This window comes from Chiloscyllium plagiosum, unplaced genomic scaffold (assembly GCF_037043375.1).
Source record: "Chiloscyllium plagiosum isolate Xiang-an unplaced genomic scaffold, Cpla_swu_hap1 HiC_scaffold_1, whole genome shotgun sequence".
NCBI classification, from domain to species: domain Eukaryota; kingdom Metazoa; phylum Chordata; class Chondrichthyes; order Orectolobiformes; family Hemiscylliidae; genus Chiloscyllium; species Chiloscyllium plagiosum.
Genome location: NW_028270139.1, coordinates 110,511,735 through 110,537,550, shown reverse-complemented (window position 1 = coordinate 110,537,550; position 25,816 = coordinate 110,511,735). Strand labels below are relative to the sequence as shown.

Here is a 25,816-nt window from a genome sequence, read left to right as displayed (position 1 = left end):
CGGAATTCCCTACCTCAGAAGGCAGCAGAGGTGAGATCATTATATATTTTTAAGGCAGAAGTTGATTGATATCCTTGCCTCACAAGAATCTGAATCTGATATGACATTGTGTTAACTTTGTTTCTCTCCACATGTGCTGCTAGACCTCCTGGATTTCTCTAGCACTTTGTTTTTATTTGAAATCTTCAGCATCTGCCATACTATGCTTTTATATAGAAATTAAGTCTTCCTGGTGACATTGGCTAACTTGAAAAGACCAAATGTCAAACGAAAATAATAATCATGTGAGATTTTGATAAATTCCATTTCAGGATTGGCCTCAAGAGAAGTTGCTCAAGCCTTAAAAGCCCTTGGTTCAGCTGCACGTGGTGTTGCAGCCAATACTACTGATCCACAGGCCCAGACTGCCATGCTGGAATGCGCTGGTGATGTTATGGATAAATCCAGTAATCTAATTGAAGAGGCTCGGAAAGCTATGGCAAAACCAAATGATCCTGAAAACCAGCAGCGACTGGCACAGGTTGGTGTTATTAAGCGTTATTTCTTGATGCTGTCTTTGTCAGTATGACCAGACTAGTCTTAGTGGGTGAGAAATTCGCACCAGTAGGGATAAGATGCAGTGTTCCCTTTAATTTTGTTTTTGTCTGTGAACTTTAAGTTTGTGTATGACAGCGAATTCTGGAATGGAGAGTTAGTGCCGCAAGCGGCATCAGCCAATCACCAAGCATAGAACCTTGAAGTAGCTGATTGGCATCCAGTTTAGAGGGAACATCATTAGGACAAGTGAGATGGAATGGGGAGAAGGGTGGTTGTCACTGTCACTGTTCTCCATCAAATTCATTTGAAGGGATAGAGTAGGTCAGTGGGCCCCTCGGGTCTGCTCCACCATTCAGTGGCAGATTGTAACTCCACTTTCCTGCCAAATCCTGGTAGGTTTCTCCCCCCACTGCTTATCAAGAGTCTGGCTTAAAAATACTCAAAGCATCTGCTACCTCTACCTTTTGAGAAAGAGTTCCAAAGAGTCAAAACTTATTAAAAATTTTGCTCCTTATTATAGTGTCATAAATAGACAACCCCTTATTTTTGGACGATGACCCCTAGTTCTAGATTCTGCCCAAAAGAGGACACATCCTTTTCACATCCATCCTGTCAGGATCCTTCATATTCATCTCTGTTTCAAATAAATCTCTCTTCTAAACTCAAGTGGATTTAAGCCTAGACTATCCAACCTTACCTCATAAGAATATCTGCCCATTCTAATATTAATCTAGTAAAGCTTCTCTGAACTGCTTACATGGCATTTATTCCATCCTTAATTAAGGAGACCAATTCTGTGCATAGTATTCCAAATGTGGTCTCATCAGTGCCCTGTATAGCTAAAGTATAAGCTCCCTACTTTTATGTCTAATAATATACTGTTAGCTTTGCTGATTTCTTGCTGTAGCTGCATGCTAACATTTTGTGATTCATGCATTAGGACATTCTTGTCCCTCTGTATCTTTGCAATTTCCTTTTTTGATAAAATGCTTTTTCGTTCTTCCTGCCACACTGGCCAGATCCACGTTTTCCCACATTATGCTCAATTTACCAGACCTTTGCCTGCTCATTTAACCTGCCCCTATCCTTTGGTCGTCTCCTTTCAATTCTTTGTCTTCCCATCTTTGTGTTATCATCATATTTAGCAACCAGAACTTCTGTCCCTTCATCCAAGTCTCATGTATAAATTATAACAATCCTTTGTCTTGATCCACAAGTAAACATGTTCATCAATTTATCTATTTTGAGCAATCTATCCTTTACAATAAATTCTGCCTTTAAAATGTTACAGGTGTTTTCAGGTATTTAGTATCTAATAGGTAAAAAGGTAGAAGCAGACCATAGTGCTGCTGCTCTCATTACAGAGATGACTGGTGGTGGTTTAACCTGAGATTCACCACACCTCAGGCGAGGGCAGAGGTTGAGAAGGAGAATCCTTCATGGTAACCCCAACCGGTGTGGGAATTCAACCCATACTGTTGGCAACACACTATATTGCAAACCAGCCATTCAGCCAACTGATCTAACCAATCCCTTTCATATCCCTTCAATATCTTAACCAACTCTTTCAGTGTTTAATTCTTTAAGATTGTTAGATTTTGAAAGAAACTCGCTATGCTTAGCAGAGTGGAATACTTTTGTTGTGTAAGTTAGTTGGAGACAGGTGCATGTATGAGAGGTGTAGAGGATTATAGGCCAAATGTTGGCAAGTTGGGCTAGTTTAGTTTGGGAAACCTGGTCAGCATGGTACAATTGGACCAAAGGGTCTGTTTCTATGTTGTATGACTCTGGCTCGAAAAGTCCTATGCCCCAGCTGAGCTACCTTTTAGAAGCAAACAACTATCACAACTGGAATCCCTAAGGTGAACCAATTAGTAAATCTCTACCTAGAAGCAAACTTTGCAATGCAAATCACCTCTTACATTCAGTTGGTTACATGTTCATACTATGCTATAGACCAGCATTTATAAAGCTTTATTAACTGGCACAGAGACATATCACATTTTTCTCCCAAAGTTAATTCTTGTTTTATAGCATTTTATTTTGTGCAGCTGTATCATGCTGTTTTGTCTATATTTTGTGTAATACACCCTAAATAAAAAATTTAAAGTTAGACCATTAGTGATTAGTCTGTCTTTTATGTTGTTTTAAAAGAAAGGTAGCGCTAATTGTGTCCTAATAAGACAGATATATGATCGTTCACTTTTCTTCACATAGGTGGCAAAGGCTGTATCGAATGCTCTGAACAGATGTGTGAATTGCTTGCCGGGCCAAAGAGATGTCGATGCAGCTTTAAGAACTGTTGGTGAGGCCAGCAAAAGACTACTTGCAAGCTCAGTAAGTAACCGAGGCAACTTGTAAATAAAACTGGTGATACAAAGTTAGGTAACATGTTAAATATATCTAACCTTAGAGTTTACCCCGAGAGAGATCAGTTTCAGTCAAGACAACTTTAGAAACCTAAGAAGAAATTAACTTGGTTGTATAAAATATTGAGATTGGGTCAACTGGTACTTTGAGATCACTTTATGAAATTAGCCAACCAATTTTAGTGCTCTTATCAAAGTTGAATTTGTGGCACTCTTGTAACATTAAACATTGCCTTAAGGATGGATCTTAGATTTTGACATATTGCGCTTTCAAAAGCAGGGAGGACATTTAATTTAACTTTACAGAAGTGTTTGTTTTAAATTTCATTGTCATATGCATGTTTCATTATCCTATGTATGAAATCTTTCTGCCTATGCTTGGCACAAAGTAGTCTGTGAAACACGCATACCAAATTTGAAAGCTTTTATTTTTGTAGGTGTTAGAGGAGGTTGTATTATGTTATAAATACTTGATTAATTTTTAGTTCCCACCAAGTGCCAAGAACTTTCAAGAGGCTCAAGGGCATCTAAATGAAGCAGCAGTTGGTTTGAATCAGTCTGCCAATGAGTTAGTTCAAGCATCTCGTGGAACCACACAAGATCTGGCAAAGGCGTCTGGCAAATTTGGCAAAGATTTTGATGAATTCCTACAGGCTGGTGTTGAAATGGCTGGTCAGTCCAAGGTAAGAAACTTTACTAGGCAGTGCTATAGATGAAACAGTTTCTAGTCTGACAACCTAAACCTTCCAAAGGGGTCCAACAGGAAAAACTTCAAAACTGCACCTATTCTGATCAATCAATGTCTCATACGTTGTGTGGTTTTATAATACTCTTTTATGAGTTGGGTCGCGTAGCATTTCACTTCTGATTTAAAAAGCAGGCTCATTAGATGGTCAAACATGCATTTGCTAGTAGGGAAGATTTCACCTAATACCATTATGATAGCTTTCGGCTGTTTTACAGATTTTCTTGGATGTTTCAGCTCAGAAGGGGACTACTTGAAGCTTTTCCTGGTGCTCACTTTTCAATTTGTTTTCATGTACCTTGCTGAAAAAGTATTTCCTTTTCATGTATTGGTACAAATTTATTTGTAATAGATGCTGGTTTCATAATCATTTGTGCAAAATATATTCTAATGATTCCCAGTGTTAAAACATTTCCTTTCATTTCCCATCACTCATTATTTTAATGACTTTGCTTTAAACTACTTATTTCTGTCAGCTATTAACAAACTATTAAAATTAATTTTTTCTTTGTGCATAATCATTTTTAGGATTTGGTATGCTTTTTGGGTTATCAATGATATCAAACTCACTGTCCCTGCAAAATGACATTAGCCTGTGTTTCGCCTCCATGTTCAGAGATTGAGCCAAGCTGACATTTGACTAGCATGGATGTTTACTACACAGAGCAGCAAAATTGATGCGTTAGCTGATGGCCATGGAGCTTTTACAGGGCAAATTATCTAAGTTTCCATTATCTCTGTCTTAAGGCTGATACATAAATGAGCACAGACGTACACCAGATGAGAGCAAGTCTCAACATGACTGTCCTGTCTGTATATGATAACTGGGTGAGATGCCCATTGAAAGTCTAGAATTAGCACGAATAGTAACAACTTGCCAACCTAGTGGATGGTGACAAATATTAATAAAATAAATACCCTAACCAAGGTTTCAAGAGGGGTGGACATAATACTGGTGAGAGAGCTCATGAAAATATTTCAAGAATCTGTCCTCTCTTTTTCAGTCTGTTTTAAAATTCAACACATGGATTTGACCAAAATTTTAATTTTGGTTCTCACTTGACCTTTGTGTTTCCACAGGACAAAGAAGACCAGGCTCAGGTAATTGGAAATCTGAAGAGTATTTCAATGGCATCAAGCAAGTTGCTTCTAGCAGCCAAAGCGCTCTCTGCTGATCCGACTGCTCCCAACATCAAAAATCAACTTGCTGCAGCTGCACGGTAAGCCTGAAATGAGTAATTGTGTTTGATATTTTGTGTTTTGCTTCCTTAAATGGCCAGTCTTCTGCAACCCAGTGCCCTAACTTGGCATGTTATTTGTAACTCATCCTGCACAGTAACAGTCTTGTGTGAACAACTGTAGTACTGCCAAAGGGATCATGCTAAAACTGTAAAAGTTGGAATAAAAAGAAACAGTGTTGAAAATGCAACATCGTTTGAACAAAACTTTCATTTGATTTTAGAAAAACTGGTTTCAGGAAGAGAATTTTGTGATTTTGCATGAAAATGAAATAGAACAGCTGTCAAATTCAGCAACTTTTTAAGATGCTACAAAACAAATTATTGCTACCAATGCCTTTACAGTAGCTGTGGTTAAAGAGGCAAAACCTTTGCATCTTATCCAAACCATTGTGAAAGCCTTAGCACAATCTGCTATTCTGTCAATGCATAAAGGAAATACAAAGAGCCTCAAGTGAATTCAAACATCCAGTTTCTTTTTCTCGCTGATGTGTAGGAGGCTATGGGATGACCCTATGGAGGTTTATAAAATCTTGAGGGGCATGGATAGGTTGAATAGGCAAGGTTTTTTTCCCTAGGGTTAGGGACCCCAAAACTAGAGGGCATAGGTTTACAGTAAGAGGGGAAAGATTTAAAAACACCTTTTTCACATGGACGGTGGTGGTGTATGGAATGAGCTCCCAGAGGATGTGGTGGACACAGGTTCAATTACAACATTTTAAAAGTATCTGGTTGAATATATGATCTGGAGGGGTTTGGAAGGATATGGGCTAAATGCTGGCAAATGGGACTAGGTCGGATTGGGATGTCTGGTTGACTCAAATGAGTTGGACCGAAGGGTCTGCTGTATGATTCTGACTCTATGCACACAAATAAATGATGTTCATTTGCTTTTTTAATAAAATTAACTGGATGCTTGGAAAATATGTAAGCTTTGAAGGGAACTGTCTCCAATGAAATGATTTATTTCCTAAACAAGCAATGGCAGAGATTGATATGATTTTTCTGATTTAAAAAATTGATTTAAAATTCTGAAAAATAGGCAAGCATAAATTTAAAATCTAGGCCATACATTTCAGACTTGCTTCTTTCTGCAAAAAGTCTAACCCATTGAATATGGAAATTGGCGTTTGCAATTTAATTCAGCTGCAATGTGAATTTTATACATGGTTGTAAACTATTTGTTTTGTGTGTTTTTTACAATGTAGAGCTGTGACTGAGAGCATCAATCAGCTGATTACAATGTGCACACAGCAAGCTCCAGGACAGAAGGAATGTGATAATGCTCTCCGTGAGCTTGAGGTAAGTAACGAACTGCTGCTATTCCTTGTGTTTTCAGTGTGTACTTCAGAAGGTCTTTGGAGAATTTATTTTTTCAGTTTAAATCAACAATTTCTGCATAGTTTCATAATTTACAGGCCATGCAAAGATGTTTAAGTGCTAGTACATATTCACGAGACCATAAAACAGGAGCAAAGTCCTACCTACTCAACCTTTACCTCCATACCTGAGATTAACCTAGTGAACCTCAAATGCTAGGATATTCTTCCTTCAATAAGGGACCAGTACTGTTCAGTTTTCCAGGTGCGGTCTGACTTGTGCCTTACCTAGTTTTACCAAGGTGCCATAATTTATGTTCATTTTCTTTGAAATAGAGACCAACATTCCATTTGCCTTCACTATTATCAGTTGAACTTAGATGCTAGTTATTTTTAAGATTCATGCTCAAGGGCTCCCAAATCCTTCTGTATTGCAGGTTTTTTTGCAGTCTTAACTAATATTCAGTTCTTCTATTATTTCTGCCAGAATGCATATCTCCTCATTTTGATCACATTTTCCATCTGCCAAGTTCCTGTCCATTGATTTAGCTAGTTTATATCCTTCAGTTGGCTCCTTGTGTCATCCTCATTACTTGCCTTCCACCTATTATCTTCAGGTTTGTTATCCAAGTCTCCCATAAATATTGCAAATAACTGTGGCCCCAGCACTGATTCGTGCACTCTTTGCAGGTTGCCATCCATTTTATATACCATTTAAAATATCCATTTCATCCCAAGTCTAACTCTTATTAGTTAGCCAATCGTCTGTACGTGCTAATATACTACTCCCAACACCATGGGCTCTTAAGTAGCCCTCGGTAGACTACCTCATCAAATAAGACCTGCTGTGAGGCCTTTTACTTTCTTATGGCTATTTGGGCTCTGTGGTTATACTTAGTCAGGAACTTAGAGCATGACTGCAGTGATTGCTTAAGTACAAAGAGTAGGTGGTGCTTGGTTGCTGTGATCAGATTTAGAAAATAATACTTCCAACGCACTTAGATTTGTCTAAACAAAATAGCTTTAAAGGGTTTTTCAAAAGCACATTTTATTTTTAAAAAGTTGTAAATTCAGATTTTTGTCTGCCTGATAAGAAAACTGGGGAAAATGAGGAAGTGATGCTTTGGTTATTCAGAGCCTTGATCGCAAAACACACACTATGCGAAACAGTGTCTTCAGTTTTGACTACAAAAAGGAGCATACAGAGTAGATTCACCAGAATGATGCCCAGTTTCTAAATTATTTAATCATGAGGACAGGTTCTCTAAATTTGGTTTATATTGTTTAAGTTTAGATAGCTGAAAAAATTCTGAAAGTCTTTGTAATAATGAAGAGATTTGATACAGTAAAGACTGAGGAATTGAGAAGCAAAACTATAGTGTTGGCTGGAGGGTGACATTGCAGCATGAGAGATTTAACAGGTTGATTCCTATTGTAAATGTAAACATGGTCATTTATAATGGCAAATATTGACTGGAAATAAATGTGGATGTAATATTTTTAATATTGTAAGATCTTAATGAAGCCTGATCTGGAGCACTTTAGATATTCAAATAAACAACTGCTAGAAACATGAAACAAACATGGAAAGTGCTAGAAGTGGTCTGGTCCAGGCAGCATCTATAGAGACACTAAATAAAATTAATATTTCAGATTGACTTTATCGAAAATAGTTAACACCCAGTCCATGGATGTTCTCTGTTTTACATTTCTAAAACACTTCCTAAGGTTCCCAACCATCTTAGGAACCAGCTTGACGACCTGTGATCTGTGGGACCTCTGGTATTTACATCATACGTTAACAACTTAGAGGAAGGAAATGAATGTAGTGTAACCAAATTTGCAAGAGGGATGCAGACAGTTTACAGAGACATAAGTTATTAAGCAGGCAAAAGTTAACAAATCAAGTAGAATGTGGGAAAATGTGAAGTTGTTTTGTTCTCCCTTCCTAACTGAACAAGCAAATAACATTTAAATGGAGAAAAACTGTTGAAAGCTCTATAAAGGGACATGGGTGTACTTGAGCATGAAACTAAGGTAGTACACAGGTGCAGCAGATAAACAGGAAGGTTAGTGGAATATTGACCCTTATCTCAAGCGGGCTGGTTATGAGTAGCAGAGTCCTTTTGCAGCTGTTTAAGATGCTGGTGAGACCGCATGGAGGACTGAGAGCTGTTTATTTCATTGGAAGCAGTTTAGAGAAGATTCACTAGGATGATCTCTGAGAGTTGAGAGTCCTTGAAACTCCTTGTTATAAAGAGCTGTGTGGGCACAGCCTTTATGTATATTTAAGGTTGTGATATATTGATGAGTAGAAGAGTCTAGGGTGACTGGGAAAATGCAGGAAATGTAGTCATAAAGAATGTCAAATCAGTCATGATCCTATTGAATGGTGAAACAGGCCAAATTATCTACTCCTGTTCCTATTCTTCTGGCCATGTGGTCTTTTATAAGTAAAACTTTGAAATTTTGTCCTTTTAATACTGAGCTGCTGGTCATTAATATATATCAATAAGAATACAAATCCTTGGGAAACACTTCTGTCTGTTTGCATGCTTGCAGTCTGGTGGAGAAAAGTTTCACCATTCCGTTTTTTGTCATTTAAACAAATTAATAACCTTGTTGTGCTATCCCTTTTTAAACCTGTAACTTTTGAAAGTGGAGCAGAAGTTTTTGTTCTGCAATTTAAGCTGACCAAATAAATTTACATTTTCTCTTAATTGCACATTAATTTAAAAAAAAACAAATATTCAATTGATACCAATTTGTTATCCTCCTCCTAGTAATCAGTAGTAGCAATCAGTGGAATTAGCTAAAACTCCCCTTTTAGCAATATAAGGCGATTTGAGACTGGCCAACTTTCTTGTTGATTAATCAAGTTCTCTAACACTTAGTTGGAGAGAGGAAGAAATGTGTTGTGCATCTGGTGTGTGTGGGCTGTAACCGTGAAAAATTACAGCTATTTTTATATTGAGACTGTTCGGATCAGAATTGATTTCACACAAATCAATTTTGAAGAAAAATCGGGGTTAAAAATAAAATAATTCTTGGAGCTGCTGTCTGGAGAACTCTAGAAAGACTTTAACTTCTGGATTTCAGCTGACTGCAGGAAGCATGTGTTGTGGATGTTCATTCTCACTTGGCAGAGTCAGCGGTTAGTCACCTGTAATTGTTTGTATTATATGTATTTTGTCAATTGCTTATGTTCTTAGGGCATGTTCAATGTGCATGTATTGTTTTAAATTATTTCAGGTGTGGGGGTCTAGGGATGGGCTTGCATTTATTGCCCAAACCCTAGTTGCGTACATGAAGGATGTGGTGAGCTTCCACCTTGAACTGCTACAGTTCATTTGATGGAAATAGAGAGGATGGGTTTGGCAGGTGCCAATTAAGGAGCATAGGTGAATCTTTGCAGTGCATCTTGTAGAAGGTGTGCAAAGTCATTACTGTGCAATGGAACGAGAGAATGTCTGTAGATGTGATGTCAGTTCAGCAGGTTGTTTTGTCCTGGATGGTGTCAAACTCCTTGAGTATTGTTGGAGCTACACTCATCCAGACAAGTGAGGAGAGATGCATCACAATCCTGACTTGTGCCTTGTAGATAGCAGACAGGCTTTGGGAAATCGAGGGTGAGTTGCTCACAGGATTGAACTGCTGTCAAAGCCACCATATTTATATAGCTAGTCCTTACTTCCTGGTCAGTGGTAACCCCCCCAGAATGTTGGTATTGGTCGACTTAGTAACAGAATGTCATTCAAAGTTTCTGGCACCGTGCGGTATAAATGGGCAAATAACATTTGTCAGCCCAAACCAAGCTATTGTCCAGATTTTGCTGGATTTAGATATGGACTGTTTCAGTATCTGAGGAGTCATGAGTAGTCCTGAACATTGTTCAATCCTCAGTAAGCAATTTTCCACATTCAGGTAGAAGTCAGTGTCTTTGCTGTACTGGAACAGCTTGTCTAAGGATGTGGCAAGTGCAAGGGCACACTATTTCAGCACTATTGCCGAAATGTTGCCAGAGCTAATATATTTTATAGAATGCAGTGCCTCTAATCATTTCTTGGTGCCATGTGGAGTGAATTTAATTGGTTAGAGACTGGCATCTGTGATGTTGGAAACCTCTGGTTGGTCTCATATTGCTTTAGATTACCAAAAGGTGAGTTTTGGCTTTTACTCCTGATTTTTATTACAGATTCATCTTATAAGGATGTCAAATTAGTAGCGATTGAATATTTGTTTTTTCAAGAAAATCATGCTGGGAACCTTCCAGTAGTCTCCATTTTCTCTTCCTCTGTCTCAATTATTTTATCACATTTAATAGGCCATTTGTGTATTTTGTGAATGTAAGATCGATCTAAGGGTTAAGCAAATTTAATTCCCACCAATCCTTTGAGGAAGTTGATTTACATAACTAAAATTAATTAAAATGAGCAATGAGCAGCAGTTATACTGTGCTTAGATTTAATTGTGCAAAATAGCAGTAGTACCAGACAATGTGCTGCTATGATGTATTTTCTTGGTACTCTTTTCATTGAAATATCACGGAAATCTGAAATGTTTTTCTTTTCTTACAGACTGTCCGAGGAATGCTGGATCATCCTACTGAGGCCATCAATGACTTGTCTTACTTTGATTGCATTGACAGCGTGATGGAAAATTCCAAGGTATGCACGTGGATACTTTGCTCATCAAAGATCAATTGACTTTAGTACACATTACTTATTGACTTGATCAACCTGCAAGTTTTACTATTTTGTTTGACAGACAATTGATTTTAGTTAACTTTGGGATACATGCTTATGGGTATATTACTGACAAAAAAAGTTTATTTTCTTTATATTACTGGCACTTTTTATGTTAACTTTTACTGCGCAATTCAATTTCTCTAGTGCATGATTAACAAAGTATCTTTTTAGTAATTTGGTACTGTTGAACATAAATACACTTTTGTTGACACCTTTCAACTTGCACTTAACAGGCCAATTTGCAAGAAATACCAGTATAAAGGGAAAATGAAGCTTATACTCTGAGAAGAGAGTTCTCATTGGTTAGCAAGTGGACTGTGATTAGGAGAGGTATTGCTAATTGGGAATGTGTCAGGTAGACAATGACTGACAGTTAACCGCCAATTTTGTTTGTTTTAAACCAAGCAGGTTAACTCAGATTGGTTAAGACAATTCCCTGTGAAATAAACCAGAGAATAGCTGTCAATTATTTAGTTTGGTTGAAACAAATCTAATGTGTGTACATGTTTTTCCTGTATGCTACGGGGCGGCACGGTGGGTCAGTGGTTAGTACTGCTGCCTCACAGTGCCAGGGACCAGGGTTCAATTCCCGCTCAGGCGACTATCTGTGTGGAGTTTGCACATTCTCCCCGTGTCTGTGTGGGTTTCCTCCAGGTGCTCCGGTTTCCTCCCACAGTCTAAAGATATGTAGGTTAGGTGAATTGGCCATGACAAATTGCCCTTGGTGTTAGGTGCATTAGTCAGGGGTAAATATGGGGTAAGGGAATGGGTCTGGGTGGGTTGCTCTTCGGAGAGTCGGTGTGGACTTGTTGGGGCGAAGGACATGTTTCCACACTGTAAAGAATCTAATCTACAACAGGGCTCTCAGTACTAATATATGTAGCTTCCAGATCACGCTGATGCACCATCACAGTGAGAGCCTGACTGGTGATCCTAAATGGTTGTCAGCCAGTTCTTTACACATTTGGGATTATTTCGCAAATGCCATCAATGTAGACACTATTTAGTTTTACAAGTGTGCTGTTTGTTGCAAACAACTGAAAGGAAATGCTGTTTGATACAATCCACCAGCATTGAAAATCATGTACTATATGGCTCATAGAATCATACAATACAGAAGAAGCCTTTTGGCCAATCAAGTCTGTACCACCAAATGTTTGATCGGCATAATATCGTTTTGGCTTGAAGGCTGCATCATGTTAGTGGCGAGCACCAGTCATGTCACTATTGCATAGTAGCAGCATAAAATTACTGTAGCTCAAACATTTCAGTAATTCTTGCAAGCTATCGTAATGAGTGCAAAGTGAAAAGCCGAGGCAAAATGTCTTTTTTCAGAATGCGTAAGCATATATTGCCCAAATTTTGTGGATGTTCTCATTACACACATTCTATTATTGCAGGGAACTTAAAGCCCCCTCGTTTTCCTTAGTGTATTTATTTATGTAAACAAGCATATTCAAAAAGTAACTGCGTGGGGAATTGCATGGGAGCAGGTGAGCTACTTTTGGGCCTGCTCTGTCATTTTCTTAGCCATTGGTAGACCACATTAATCCCAGTTTACCTTCCACTCTTTGCATTCTTGAAGGCATATGTAATTCATGAGGTCTTTTAAACATGCATGGTTTCACCACATCTGTGGCCTACAAAACAGTGCATTTCATATTCTTGCAATGCTCTGTGCTAAGTGATTTTTCATCAACTTATTTAAAAGGCTTATTCCAACTTCAAGAAGAAAATCTTCTGTCCTGTATTCTCCTGCTGCCTTTGTCAATTTTGCCTGAATGTCTGATTGTTACTAATGTCTAATTGACAACACCTTGCTTTCTGAAAAACACACTTTCCTTATCAAAGACATTTCATGTCCTCAAAGTGAGTCAAAAGACTTTAGAACCTTTTGAAAGTGCAGTCACTGTTAATTGCCAGCCAATGCAGCAAGACACTCAAACAAGAAATTAGGTAAATGACTGGTGAGATGATACAGAATGTTGGCCAGGACACCCAAATAACACTTGACACCTCTTCGGTCTGTACCATGAGATCTTGTCCAGCTAAACAAGAAAATAGAGCTGCCATACTGGCACCTCCACATCATTTCAATTAAGAGATTTCAAACTTTCCACACTTCAAGTACTAATCAAACTTTCTTGCTGAAGTTATCTTTCTTGTGAATAACTAACATATTCCTCTTATATTCAGACTAACCCTCTCTCAAAATGAAAGGCTACTCCAAAAAAAATCTGACTGAACTTTGTGTCTGCAAGGTATAGCTTCCTTGTTCTTCCCATCATTGCCTGAATTTAAGAAAGATTAACTTTGCATAGTCGCCCCTGAATCACAATGTTCTGGATTTAAGCTCTATATCAGGACTTGAGCATAGAAATAAAAGTTAATAATATATATGGAGAGATCAATACACTATCATTGGTGCTAACTTTTGAGTGAGATGTTAAACTAAGGCTCCATTTATCCACGCAGTTGAATGTGACACATCCCATAATCTTTCTTTGAAGAAAAGTAAGGGAGTTATCTCATGTACTCTGGTCAATGTTGACTGCCTCAAGCAACATAACAACAAAAAGGATTATGTGATCATTGTCAAATTTAGGGTGTTTGCTCTATGCAAATTAGCAGCTATATTTCTTACATTATAACAGTGACTTTTGTTCATTAATTCTTCATTGGCTGAAGAGTGTTTTGAGACATCTGGTGGTCATGAAAAGCACTACATAAGTGCGAGTATTTTTAAATTTTCTAGGTTCTTGGAGAGGCAATGACTGGAATCTCTCACAATGCCAAGAACAGTGATCTACCAGCATTTGGTGATTCAGTAAGCTCTGGCTCCAAGGCTTTGTGTGGACTTACGGAAGCAGCTGCTCAGGTAAATATATGTGGAAAAGATGTATGAGTTACATGTAAAGCACTGCTTAAAGATTACCAATGGGGTTGTGTTCAGTATGGTCTTTCAAATGTAAAAGTTGCATCTATATGAAGTTCTTAACTTTACAACCATTGATTACTGCACAGAAGTTGATTATTTAGTGTATTATATCTGTGATAACTGTTTGTCGAGCAATGTACAACTGTCCTGTGCACACTCTCATCAGTTTTGCTCTGTTTTTCATAAGTATACCTTTTCAAATTAAACTACGAGGTATATTCATTTTTGCAATTACTTTGTGGTGAAGTATTCCTGTTCCAACAACTTTACAGAAATGTTTTTTCACCTTACCCCTCGCTCTTGTGATGAGCTTGATCTTCTTAATTGATGATTCCCCATCTCTGACTTCTCAACCAAGTAGAATAGTCTAGTAAAACTCTGCATAATTATGAAAATCTTTTAATAAATCTCAATTCCCTATTCTTTAGGGGGCAGAACCCCAATATCCTGTACCACCTCAGTTTTCTCTCCTAATGAGTTTAAATTATCTGCTACATAGCATTAATATCCTGCCTGCTATGTACACTGCTCCACTTTGGTTTCAATTAATGTACTTTATAAATTGTATTTTAAATGCATATACCTTATGTAAATTCAAAATTCTATTGGCCTTTTTGTGGCTACCTGTGCGTAGTTCTGATTATCAAGACCCTTCAATAGATTTCCTGCAAGTGTTCTTTATGGATTTTAAAAATCTATTAACACTTAATTGTTTAACTGAATTATGCCAAGCACGTCTTTACCTATTCCAATAATCTGTCTGTCATCTCAAGTCTTTTAAATTATTTTCCATTGTTTAGGAATATACCTAAATTTGTAGTATTAATAAGTTTTAGAATTATGCTCCCTATACCCAAGTCTAAATCATCAGGATGCATCAATTTGATAAATTAGCAACTTGATCAAATACAGCTTGCTATCAACAAATAATTTTTGACTGTCCTTAACTAAATGCATGTCTGAAGGAATATTACATGAATTTGAATTTTGTATTCAGAGAACAGCTACAGCACAGGCTGAGGTCATTCTGCCTATTACACCCATGGGTCTGTGCAAGAGAAACTTCCCAGCTTTCTCTACATAGCCCTGCATTTTTATTTTGACCTAATTGTGACAACCTTAATCTTCATCTGAATAAACTACTGATCTAGTGGAATGACATAATAATGTCAAATCAAAAATGCATTGACAGGAGCTTTACATTAAGAATTGTCATTTCAAGAGTAGAATACTGGCAGTACTCTTAACATTCAAATTACTTCAAACTGAAATGTTCCCAAGTGAAAGTGGGCAGAGCCTTTAAGTCACTTCTATGTTATGTGTTAAGGCATGTCATATGTTTAAAGCAGGATTGACTTTTCAAAATATTTAACCTCTTGACTAGTAACTGTTGTCATCTGGGCAACAGCTATGTGTTTGCTGACTTGACAGTCCTGATGAAGTGCTTTTGCCTGAAACTCGATTTTCCTGTTCCTTGGATACTGCCTGACCGGCTGTGCTGTTCCAGCACCACACTATTCTTGACCATTATCATACCTACTGAGTGATGATTCACAGTTACTGGAATATAAATTCTTGCAATTAAAAGAAGTATAAATAGATTTTTTAAATTTCAAATCATTTAGCTGATGAACTAAGCTAAAGGTCCCTGTATCTTTCCTTTTACTTTGCCGATTTTGTTTAGCTCAGGCATTACTATGTTGTTTTGCCATGTGACATTTCTGATGGATGTGAAGAAAGAAAATATAAATGTTTAATTTCACATTTGGCCAGACTGATAAAAGGGGTGTGAAATTTGATTGTTCTGTTTTTATAACCGCAAGATTGAAGGTAGCAAGAAACTTATGAAGGGACAGAAATTTGACCATTATATTTGCTTAAATATAATTTCATAACTTTTAAAAAATTTTAACCCCCAGGCAGCATACCTTGTAGGAATCTCTGATCCCAACAGCCACGCCGGTCAGCAAGGATTAGTAGACCCAGCACAGTTTGCACGAGCTAATCAAGCGATCCAAATGGCTTGTCAGAACCTAGTGGATCCAGCTTGCATACAGTCACAGGTAATGTCAATTCTTATATTATTGAAGTTTTTATCTGTAAACTTGCTTTTGAAGCACCACAGATCATTGAGAGAAGTCTTGGGCTCTTTTTTTTTTCTCAACTTAGGTCTTGTCTGCTGCCACTATCGTTGCAAAGCATACTTCTGCCTTGTGCAACGCCTGCCGTCTAGCTTCATCCAAGACTTCTAATCCTGTTGCTAAGAGACAGTTTGTTCAATCAGCCAAGGAGGTGGCGAATAGTACAGCCAACCTTGTGAAAGCAATCAAGGTATCTCCCAAAAAATGTTTGCTGAAAGATGTTTGGTAACTAATTGTTTATGGTTTAGTTGGCTAGTCATGAGTTGACCATGGAAAAGTCAGTCTTATTTCTTAGACAAAGTTACTGCTCAGTTAGAATGTGGTGGATTTATTAGAGCTCCATCTGCTCTTGGATTTTCAGAGTTTGATCCATTAGAGATCAATGTAATTGGTGCATTTTAATGCTTAAAAAAAAATTATTGTCCAGTCTGTAAAATGAGGGTAATTCCTTATTTTTAATATGGACGTAATTTATATGTTATTTTGGACATACTGCCAAACCTGGAACAATTTAACCCTTTATTCATTTTGTGTTAACATAGGCACTGGATGGTACATTTACAGATGAGAACCGTGAGAACTGCCGAGCTGCAACTGTTCCTCTAATTGAAGCAGTGGAGAATCTGACAGCTTTTGCTTCCAACCCAGAGTTTGTCAGTGTTCCAGCTCAGATTAGTCCTGAGGTATATTATAAACAAAACTACTTCCATGTTGTAGAAAAACTACTTTGACTCACATGAATATCAAGTGTCTTCATTTGTAATTTATAAGAATGCGTAAATCTTCACGTCAATGCTGTAAACGTTGGCCAAAAAAGCTAGTGATGACAGAAAAATCATACTTTGAGATCACTCAAGAATCTACCTAATTGGTGCAGGCAACAGTAATAAATTCAGTGCTGATAGTGATAAAGAATGGGAGTGTGAATACCTTGTCTAGTTTTAGATGTATTTATCTCTAATGTACTATTGAAGTGTCTCAATTTTAAGATGCTGAGCAGTCTTAGCAAGGTAGACTCTGAAAGGTGGTTTTCCCGGTTATGAAATCTGCATCGTAGTGGCACGGTTTAAGGATACCAAGCCCAATCATTTAGTGTTGGGATGAAAATAACTTTCTGCACTTAAGTCATAAATATTTGAAATTCCTTATTCCAAAGGATTATGGATCCTCCACAGTTGTATAGATTTCTGAGTGAGGTAGACAGGGTTTTGGTGTAGGCGAAAGTGAGGATTGCAGATGCTGGAGATCAGAGTCAAGATTAGAGTGGTGCTGGAAAAGCACAGCAGGTTAGGCAGCATTCGAGGAGCAGGAGAATTGATTTTTGAGGAAAAAACCCTTCATCAGAGAACTTTTGGTTTTTGGGTGTTAAGGGATCATGAGGTATGGAGAGTGGTAAGAAAAGTAAAGTGGAGGTTGAAGATCCTGTTTGATTCCTCTGAAAGGTGGAGTCAGCATCAAGTCTTTTACTCTTTTTTTTTTTCTTATATTCTAATGAATGGTGTTGGACTCCAGTCTCTGGTTTTACACACTGAGATCAGACCACACTGAACTGAGAGAAGCAAACTACCCTCAACAGTCTTATACAATTGGTTTAAAGGCAAAGGCTAGCTCAGGTAGTTGCATGAGTTGTTCACACCATTTGCATTAAATAGTGCAGGAGAAAGTGAGGTCTGCAGATGCTGGAGATCAGAGCTGGAAATGTGTTGCTGGAAAAGCGCAGCAGGTCAGGCAGCATCCAGGGAACAGGAGAATCGACGTTTCGGGCATTAGCCCTTCTTCAGGAAAGTGCAGTCAAGCAGATAATCGCTGAATAATTTCTAGTAACGCATACATGCACGCATGCAATGCTGGAGGAAACTCACCAGTTCTGACAACATCTGTACAGAGACACTAAGTTAATGGTTTGAGTCCAACAAGACTCTTCAGATGCTGCCAGAAGTGGTGACATTTTCTGTGTCAGTTTCAGCTTTTTAGCATCTGTGATATTTTGCTTTTCAGTAATTTCCAGTACTTGTCCATATGAGGGCACCAAATATCTAGCTGAACAATTGACTACTCTTTCAGCAAACGTCCATAAAATAATGTGAATAGTCCTTTAAATTTCCTAACAATGTATGCATATCTTTGCATTTTTGTGGCAGGGACTTAAAGCCATGGAGCCCATTGTTGTGGCTGCAAAGACCATGCTGGATAGTTCAACAGGTCTCATTCAAACTGCTCGCTCCCTTGCTGTGAACCCAAAAGACCCACCAAAATGGTCTGTCTTGGCTGGACATTCTCGAACGGTCTCTGACTCTATCAAGAAACTCATAACTTCCATCAGGTACCTCCCTCCATTTAACAGTTGTTTTGAGGTTTTGTGTTTAAAACTAAAGCTTGCTTGTGTAATAGTTTGTTTTCTTCTTTATTTAAAGTTGGCCCTAACAACTTCAGTTTTAAAAATTATCTGGTGCTGTATTAAGTATTTAGAATATTAATCTGAGATTTTGATTAAATCTAAATTTCCTAAGCCTTGCTCCTGTAGATTATTGTAAGATGCGGTAATACATTCCCAGTGTTTTTTAAAAATTATTTGGCTTGTTCCAGCTATTGACAATCCATTCCAAATAAAGCATATACTCCAATGATATGTCCTCCTTTAAAGGAGCTGTATGTGCTCTTGTTAGTTATTTTGTATTCATGGACTATAAAGGACAATGTGTCTTGCTAGGCCTTTTAGGATAAATCAAAGGATGGTGAACAGTCAGTTTCTATAAAAAGCAAAATCTTGTATTAGTTTTTCTGATGATTTTATTAACCCAACTCTTCCCAGTATTACTTAGACTGCTGTGAGTTGCAGTAGTGGATGTCCATAATGTCATTTAATATAACTCCATAGCCACAAAGCTTGCATGAAAAATAGGACCATCAACATTAAAAACTATCCCAGATTTAAATTTCTCAGACCTGGCACATCATCATATGTCAAAAACATGCTAAAACACAACCAAGTACAGTGATCTGTTCTATGCTTTGGGCTTTGTCTTCGTAATTTCTGACACAGTTGTACTCTCCAGCCTTGATGTTCACATTATTTTTGTAAATGCTTTTATTAAATTCTGCTGGGTGAAATATTTTTACATTTTGAATTTGAATCAAATTTAAATTTGAATCCTGAATATGACAATGGTGATGTGTTTAGATGAATTTTAATGAACAGCTGACTTGTCTCATTTGCAGTTATTTTTGATGCAGCTGCCTTTAAATATATACTCTTCCATTCTGACTTGCTTTTTTGAAATGGACCTTGTTCCTAGCAAAGATATCAAAATACAGCTTTCATCCTCCATAAACTCTAAATATAAACTCTGCTTCTCACATACTAACTAGCACCAAGCTCTAATCACTCATTTCCCTTATGTTTGCTGACCTACACTGGCTCCTCTCCCTCACCCCTCACGCAAGCACATCTCTCCCCTAAAACCTAGGACAGCATGGTGGCTCAGTGATTAGCACTGCTGCCTCACAGCTCCAGGGTCCCAGGTTCTATTCCAGCCCCAGGTGACTGTGTGGAGTTTGCACATTCTCCCCGTGTCTGTGTGGGTTTCCTCCGGGTGCTCTGGTTTCCTCCCACAGTCTAAATATGTGCAGGTCAGGTGAATTGGCCATGCTAAATTGCCTGTAGTGTTAGGTGCATTAGTCAGAGGGAAATGGATCAGGGTGGGTTGCTCTTCAGAGGGTCGGTGTGGACTTGGCCTGAAGGGCCTGTTTCCACACTGTAGATAATCCAATCTAATCTAAAATTATCGGTAGCGTTTTCTTCAATATGTGTTGAAGATATTGAAATGATCTAGGATAAATAATGATTCGAAATTTATTACTCTAAAGCTTTGGGAGATCTTTGTGTAATAATAAACATCAACATGATATTAATGCTGCACGTTTTTTTCTGGTCTTCAGAGATAAAGCCCCTGGACAGAGAGAATGTGATGAAGCTATTGATGTTCTCAACCAATGTATCAAGGATGTTGACCAGGCATCTTTGGCAGCAATTAGTCAGCAATTGGCACCACGGGAAGGCATCTCTCAAGAGGTGAGCAGCATCTGCTTTCCTCACTTAGTGATCTTCTGCAACTTAATTATGTTTCTGTGTCTCATTGTTTCAATATAAAGATGTGTGAAAACAGCAGATATCTTTGTTTACTGCAAAATGTGTAGCAAAATTCAAAGGCATGATACAGCAATGTGCAATCGCATTGATCCACGCAACACCCCCAAACACACATCTCTCCCCTCCCTCATACAGACACATCTCTCCCCAACACACAACATATTCACCCCCAACACACAACACATCCTCTTCTCCCCCCCATGCACGCACCCATCTTTCTCCCTCCAGCGCACGCACCCCATCTTTCCCCCCACCTCCAGCGTGCGCACCCATCGTCTCTCCCCCCCCCCCCCCCCAGCGCGCGCACCCATCGCCCCCCCCCCAGCGTGCGCACCCATCGTCGTCCCCCCCCCAGCGTGCGCACCCATCGTTCCCCCCCCCCCCAGCGCGCGCACCCATCGTCCCCCCCCAGCGCGCGCACCCATCGTCCACCCCCCCCAGCGTGCACACCCATCTTCCCCCCCCCCCCCCAGCACGCGCTCCCACCTTCATCCCCCTCCAGCGCGCACACCCACCTCCCCCCCCCCCCCCCCCCCCCCCCAGCACACGCACCCATCTTCTCCCCCCCTCCAGCACGCACACCCATCTTCTCCCCCCATCGCGCGCACCCATCTCCCCCACACCACAGCGCGTGCACCCATGCCCCCGACGCGCACACATAATTCCCACCAGCACACGTGCACATACCCCCCAGCGCGTAAACACATCCCCACTCCCCCACACAGACACATCTCTCCACACCCATGCACACACGCATCTCCCCCCACCCCACACGCATGCACATCTCCACCCATACACACATGCGCACACTCACCTCCCCCTCCATCTCACATGCACGCACATCTCCCCCCGTCACCAAATGCACGCACATCTCTCACTCACTCCACAAACACACGCACGCGCTCTCACTCTCAGGCACACGCACGCGCTCTCACTCTCAGGCACACGCACAGCCCTCCCTCCCACCCTGTGCATGCATATCTCCGTTCCCACCCTGCATGCGCACATCTACCCCCTCCTCCAACCCCACCCCCGCGCGAGCACATGTCCCTACCTTCCCGCGTGCACACCCCACACATGTAAAAACTGGCACTTGACAGTTTTGAGGATACATGGATAAGATGCGCTATTATGTTAGCCAACCTCTTAAACACTTATTGTGGCAGTATTTCCATGAGTTTAAGTTTGACCTGATCTGGTGACCAGGGTAAAGTGTAGATCTAAATCTGAAGGTAAAGAACTTAGCAGAAAATAAATGTGAAAATGAGCATGTGGTTTCTCAAACAGCAATTGCTGTGAACAATGGCTTAGAGGTCTTCATTGCCTCACTAAGTTGAGGCTTCATGTCCTAGATGGACAGGAGTAGTGAGTGCAGATAGGCACTCTCAGTGGTGTCGGTGTCCCATAGAGTTAGAGAATGCAGAATTTCAGATGACAAGTTCAACCCAAGGTCCTGTTTGCCACCTTAGATGCTTTTAGAAGATACTGTGCCACTAGTTTGTGGAAGAGCTGGTGATTTTTTTCTTGATGCTCTGGTCAATCAATTTTCATTAAGTGACATCAGTAAATTATATTTTTTTAAAATCTGGTCATTGTCACCTTGCTTTGTAGCTTCTGAAGTTTGTAACTTTTTATTCCAATTTTTCACTAGGCATTACATGACCAAATGGCTGGAGCAGTTCAAGAAATCAGCAATCTCATTGACCCTGTTGCAACTGCAGCTCGGGCTGAGGCTTCACAATTGGGACACAAGGTAAAAGGACAATAAATTCCTGGCATCTCCTCTGCAACAGAGAAAGTGTGGACTTTCTAAAACTATAAATAAAAATGTACAAAATTAAAGCTTGTAGCTATTACGTACAAAACCATGTTTAGTCAACTGTGGGAGGGCAATACATTGAGACATTTTACTCAAATAAAATCAAAGAAATAGGCACTTCAATCCATTACTGGAGTCATTTATTAATTTTCAAAACATTGACTCAACTTGCCAATTACCCATGAGACCCTCATCTCAGTCAGAGATTTTGGAACGGTACAAAGTAGAGCCCAGATGCTTTGATTTGAAAACATTTCAGAAAGTAAGCACCCCTCTTGTGTTCTTCCTGTGATGAGCTCAAAGGAGAGAGAAGGGCAAAATTGAAAAGGTTGAAGACTGAAATTAAAGGAGAATATGTGAAATCCTCAGTTGCTGCTAACTTTTGTATTAGTATTTTCTTTAATGTTTAGATTCCCGATGACTAACGTGTGAGCCGGATTTTACTTTCTTGGCTAAATACAGTTCCCCTAAACCTAACAGTTTTGGGTATTTACAAATTTGTCACCAGGATAAGCAAGTTATATTGAGCATTACAAATGTAAGGAATTGACTCTGGGATGTGAGCTCCCGGAAACCAGATTAAGAACACTGCAAAATAAAATATATTTTAACACTTTAGAAGTGCCTTATCTTCTTTATGAATTGAAAGCCAATGTATTGGCGAACATTATTCTCACAGTAACATTTCCATATGGTTCTGACTTCATTGGCCTCAAGTGATTTAAATGATTTTCTGTAGCAATATCACTATTGTCAAATAAGGCTTAAGTAAGGTCCTTGCAGTTCTCTTGCATATCTTCATGTTCTTCAAATGTATACTGGTAATCTGAGATTATTTGATAATTCCTCTATTCCATATTCAAAAATAATGCATTGTTTGTATTTGAATTCAAAGGTTTTAGAGAATCAGTTTAAAATGTTTTCCAGTGTTCAGAACTTAATTTTAGTATTCTACCTTAAACAGTTGTGTGCTTCTGCCAAAATGTGCACTTCAGTAGTGAATTAGTATCTTTTCTGATTCATGGTTGGGTATGTCACAAACTTTACAGGTATCCCAAATGGTGAGTTACTTTGAGCCACTCACCATGGCCTCAATTGGTGCAGCATCAAAGGCTGTCAATCATCAGCAGCAGATGAATTTGTTGGACCAGACCAAGACGCTGGCAGAATCTGCGCTTCAGATGTTATACACAGCTAAAGAGGCAGGCGGCAATCCAAAGGTAAACATATGTGCTCAGGAATTTAAGGCTTGTGGCCATATTTGGGTTATGTTTGCAAATGCCTAATTGTTTTAAGCACATGCAGACCTTTACAGCCTAGACACAAAGGAGGGTATTTATGCATCTCTATAGTTGTTGCTTCATAGAAATTTTCAGCACATGAGGTGGCCATTCAGTGCATTGTCCCTGCATCAGTTGGCATGTAGCCGTCCAACCTAATCTCATTTTAAAGCTTTTTAGAATACAGTACTTCACGAACATATCCAAGTACTTCATAAATACTGGCACTTTCTTCCTCTGTTACCCTTTTAAATAGTGAGTTCGTATATCTCTACCACCCTTAGCTGAAATAAACTTTACCTCAAAACTGTCCCTTACCTTACATCTATCAACAGAAGGACTGAGGTCTTCCAGTTCACACTAATGACAATATTAACCTCTGAAGTACAAGAAAATCTATTGGGCAGTATCCCTATAAATCTCTTCAGTAACCTCTCTAGTGTAATAATTTCTTAGCTATACAGCAGTGACCAGAGCTGCATGTGTTACATCAGCTATGTCTAAACTAAAATGTATACAAGTCCAGCACCACCTGCCAGATAGTTTCTCAGCACAGAAACAGATCCTTTGGTCCAACTCATCCATGCCAACCATGTTTCCCAAACAACTGGTTCCATGTATTCTCTGTCCTTACTGATAAAGACAAGTTTCCCATATATCTCCAAAGATAGGTAGGAATGTAAGTTGTGATAGGGACATAAGTGGGCTACAAACAGATGCATATATATTATATGAATGATCAAATATTGGGCAAATAATATAAAATTTGGGAAAATGTAAAAATGTTTATTTTCAGGAAGCATAAAATAATCTATTCAGAATGTAACACACTGTTTCCATCTAATATGACTACGACAGATGATTAAAAGCCTTTTGTACACTAACAAAAAGTAGTTAAAGTTTAATGAATTGATGATCTTTATCTCAAGTGGGTTGTTTTGAACATTTGTCAGCTTCTAAAAAACTGCTTTTGGTTTTGAGCACTGAACCTCAGTGTTGGTTTATTGCTTTACCTAAATCTATATTGGTTTAGGTAAGGCAAAAACATGCATTCTCCAGAATTATGCCAAAGGGGGTTCCGTTATGAATGCAAATTGCACACATTTGATTTATTATCATTTTGAGTTTTGCAGATGACTGGGAAATCTAATCTAACCTAAAATTTAAAAGAAGTTTGAAGGTATGGTTGAAGAGACACTATTTTGTTTCTTAAAGGGAACAAGACAGGTAGATAAGGTGGTTAAGGTGGCATATGAGCTAATTACCTTTGTTCGTTAAGTATAAAGTTAAAAATCACACAACACCAGGATATAGTCCAACAGATTTGATTGGAAGCACTAGCTTTCGGAGTGCTGCTCCTTCGCAGGTGGTTGTGTGGTCAACCATCTCATGAAGGAGTAGCGCTCTGAAAGCTTGTGCTTCCAATCAAATCTGTTGGACTATATCCTGGTGTTGTGTGATTTTTAACTTTGTACAACACACTCCAACACTGGCATCTCCAAATAATTTAAGTGTTGAATGCAAGAGCAAGGTGGTTATGATGGAGCTGCATATAATGTTAGATAGGCCACAGCTGAAGTTCTGGCTGTCACACAATAGGAAGGATGTGATTGTACTTGAGAAAATGAAGAAGTGATATTGACTGATCTGCAGTGACTCAGCTATGAAGGGAGACTGGATAGGCTGAGGTTTTTCCTTCAGAGCATTAGAAGGCTGAGGAGAGGACCGGATTAGAGGGATTAAAAAAAACGTTTGGGGTGGCTGGAGCATAGACAAGGTTGACAGGGAGAAACCTTCTCCTTAATGGGATCTGTAACTCAGAAGCACAGTTTTAAAGTAAGGAGTAGGAGATTTGGAGGGGTTTGAAAAATGTTGTTTATCACTACCTAAAAGAATGGTAGTGGAAGGAACCCTCAAGACATTTAAGAACTATTTAGATGAGAACTTGAAACATAGAAAGTTCCCAACCAAGTGCTGAGAAATGGGATTAGTGTGGATAGATATTTGATAACTGACGTGGATATAATGACCCGAAAGGCCTTTTTGCCAAGCTGTAAAACCTGTTACGACTTTTCTGTAATGGGAGGTCCAGAGGTCAGTCACTAAGGAGCAAAATTAGATAGAGCATTTTAAAATTACAATGTTATAACTACCATAATGCAGTTTAGTTTGTGTATTTTGTGTGCTGAAGTAGCATCAAACATTTATCCCTTTTTTCCTCTAGCAAGCAGCTCAAACACAGGATGCTTTGGATGAGTCTGTGCAGATGATGAAGGAAGCTGTGGAGGACCTGTCAGGAACACTTAGCGATGCAGCCAGTGCTGCGGGTGTTGTGAGCGGAATGGTGGATGCCATCAACCAGGCCATAAACAAGGTGAGATTGTTATCGTGTTATAAATCTTAACAACTGTGTAAAAATTCCTATGCGATGTTGTTTGGTTCATCCATAGCCATGAAAACTGAAAACCTTTAAATTGTTAATCATAGTTATCAGTTGTACTATTGGAAAAACATATTTGTAACTCTACAGTT

The 25,816-nt window shown here is 39.0% G+C and overlaps 1 protein-coding gene across 8 annotated transcripts in view; it reads left to right on the top strand.

The window, feature by feature from the left end:
- The window catches only part of LOC122548542 (talin-1), a 257,387-nt gene that overhangs the window by 197,101 nt on the left and 34,470 nt on the right, over positions 1-25,816 (top strand). For all 8 annotated transcript variants that reach the window (XM_087989771.1, XM_087989742.1, XM_087989756.1 and 5 more), the window contains 15 exons: positions 312-520; positions 2,755-2,874; positions 3,392-3,589; positions 4,732-4,871; positions 6,098-6,191; positions 10,786-10,875; positions 13,712-13,834; positions 15,814-15,957; positions 16,064-16,225; positions 16,578-16,718; positions 18,177-18,358; positions 19,975-20,107; positions 21,837-21,938; positions 23,054-23,224; positions 25,509-25,658. In XM_087989771.1, the coding sequence (XP_087845897.1) occupies positions 312-520; positions 2,755-2,874; positions 3,392-3,589; positions 4,732-4,871; positions 6,098-6,191; positions 10,786-10,875; positions 13,712-13,834; positions 15,814-15,957; positions 16,064-16,225; positions 16,578-16,718; positions 18,177-18,358; positions 19,975-20,107; positions 21,837-21,938; positions 23,054-23,224; positions 25,509-25,658 (2,159 nt within the window). The remainder of the gene's footprint in view (positions 1-311; positions 521-2,754; positions 2,875-3,391; positions 3,590-4,731; positions 4,872-6,097; positions 6,192-10,785; positions 10,876-13,711; positions 13,835-15,813; positions 15,958-16,063; positions 16,226-16,577; positions 16,719-18,176; positions 18,359-19,974; positions 20,108-21,836; positions 21,939-23,053; positions 23,225-25,508; positions 25,659-25,816) is intronic.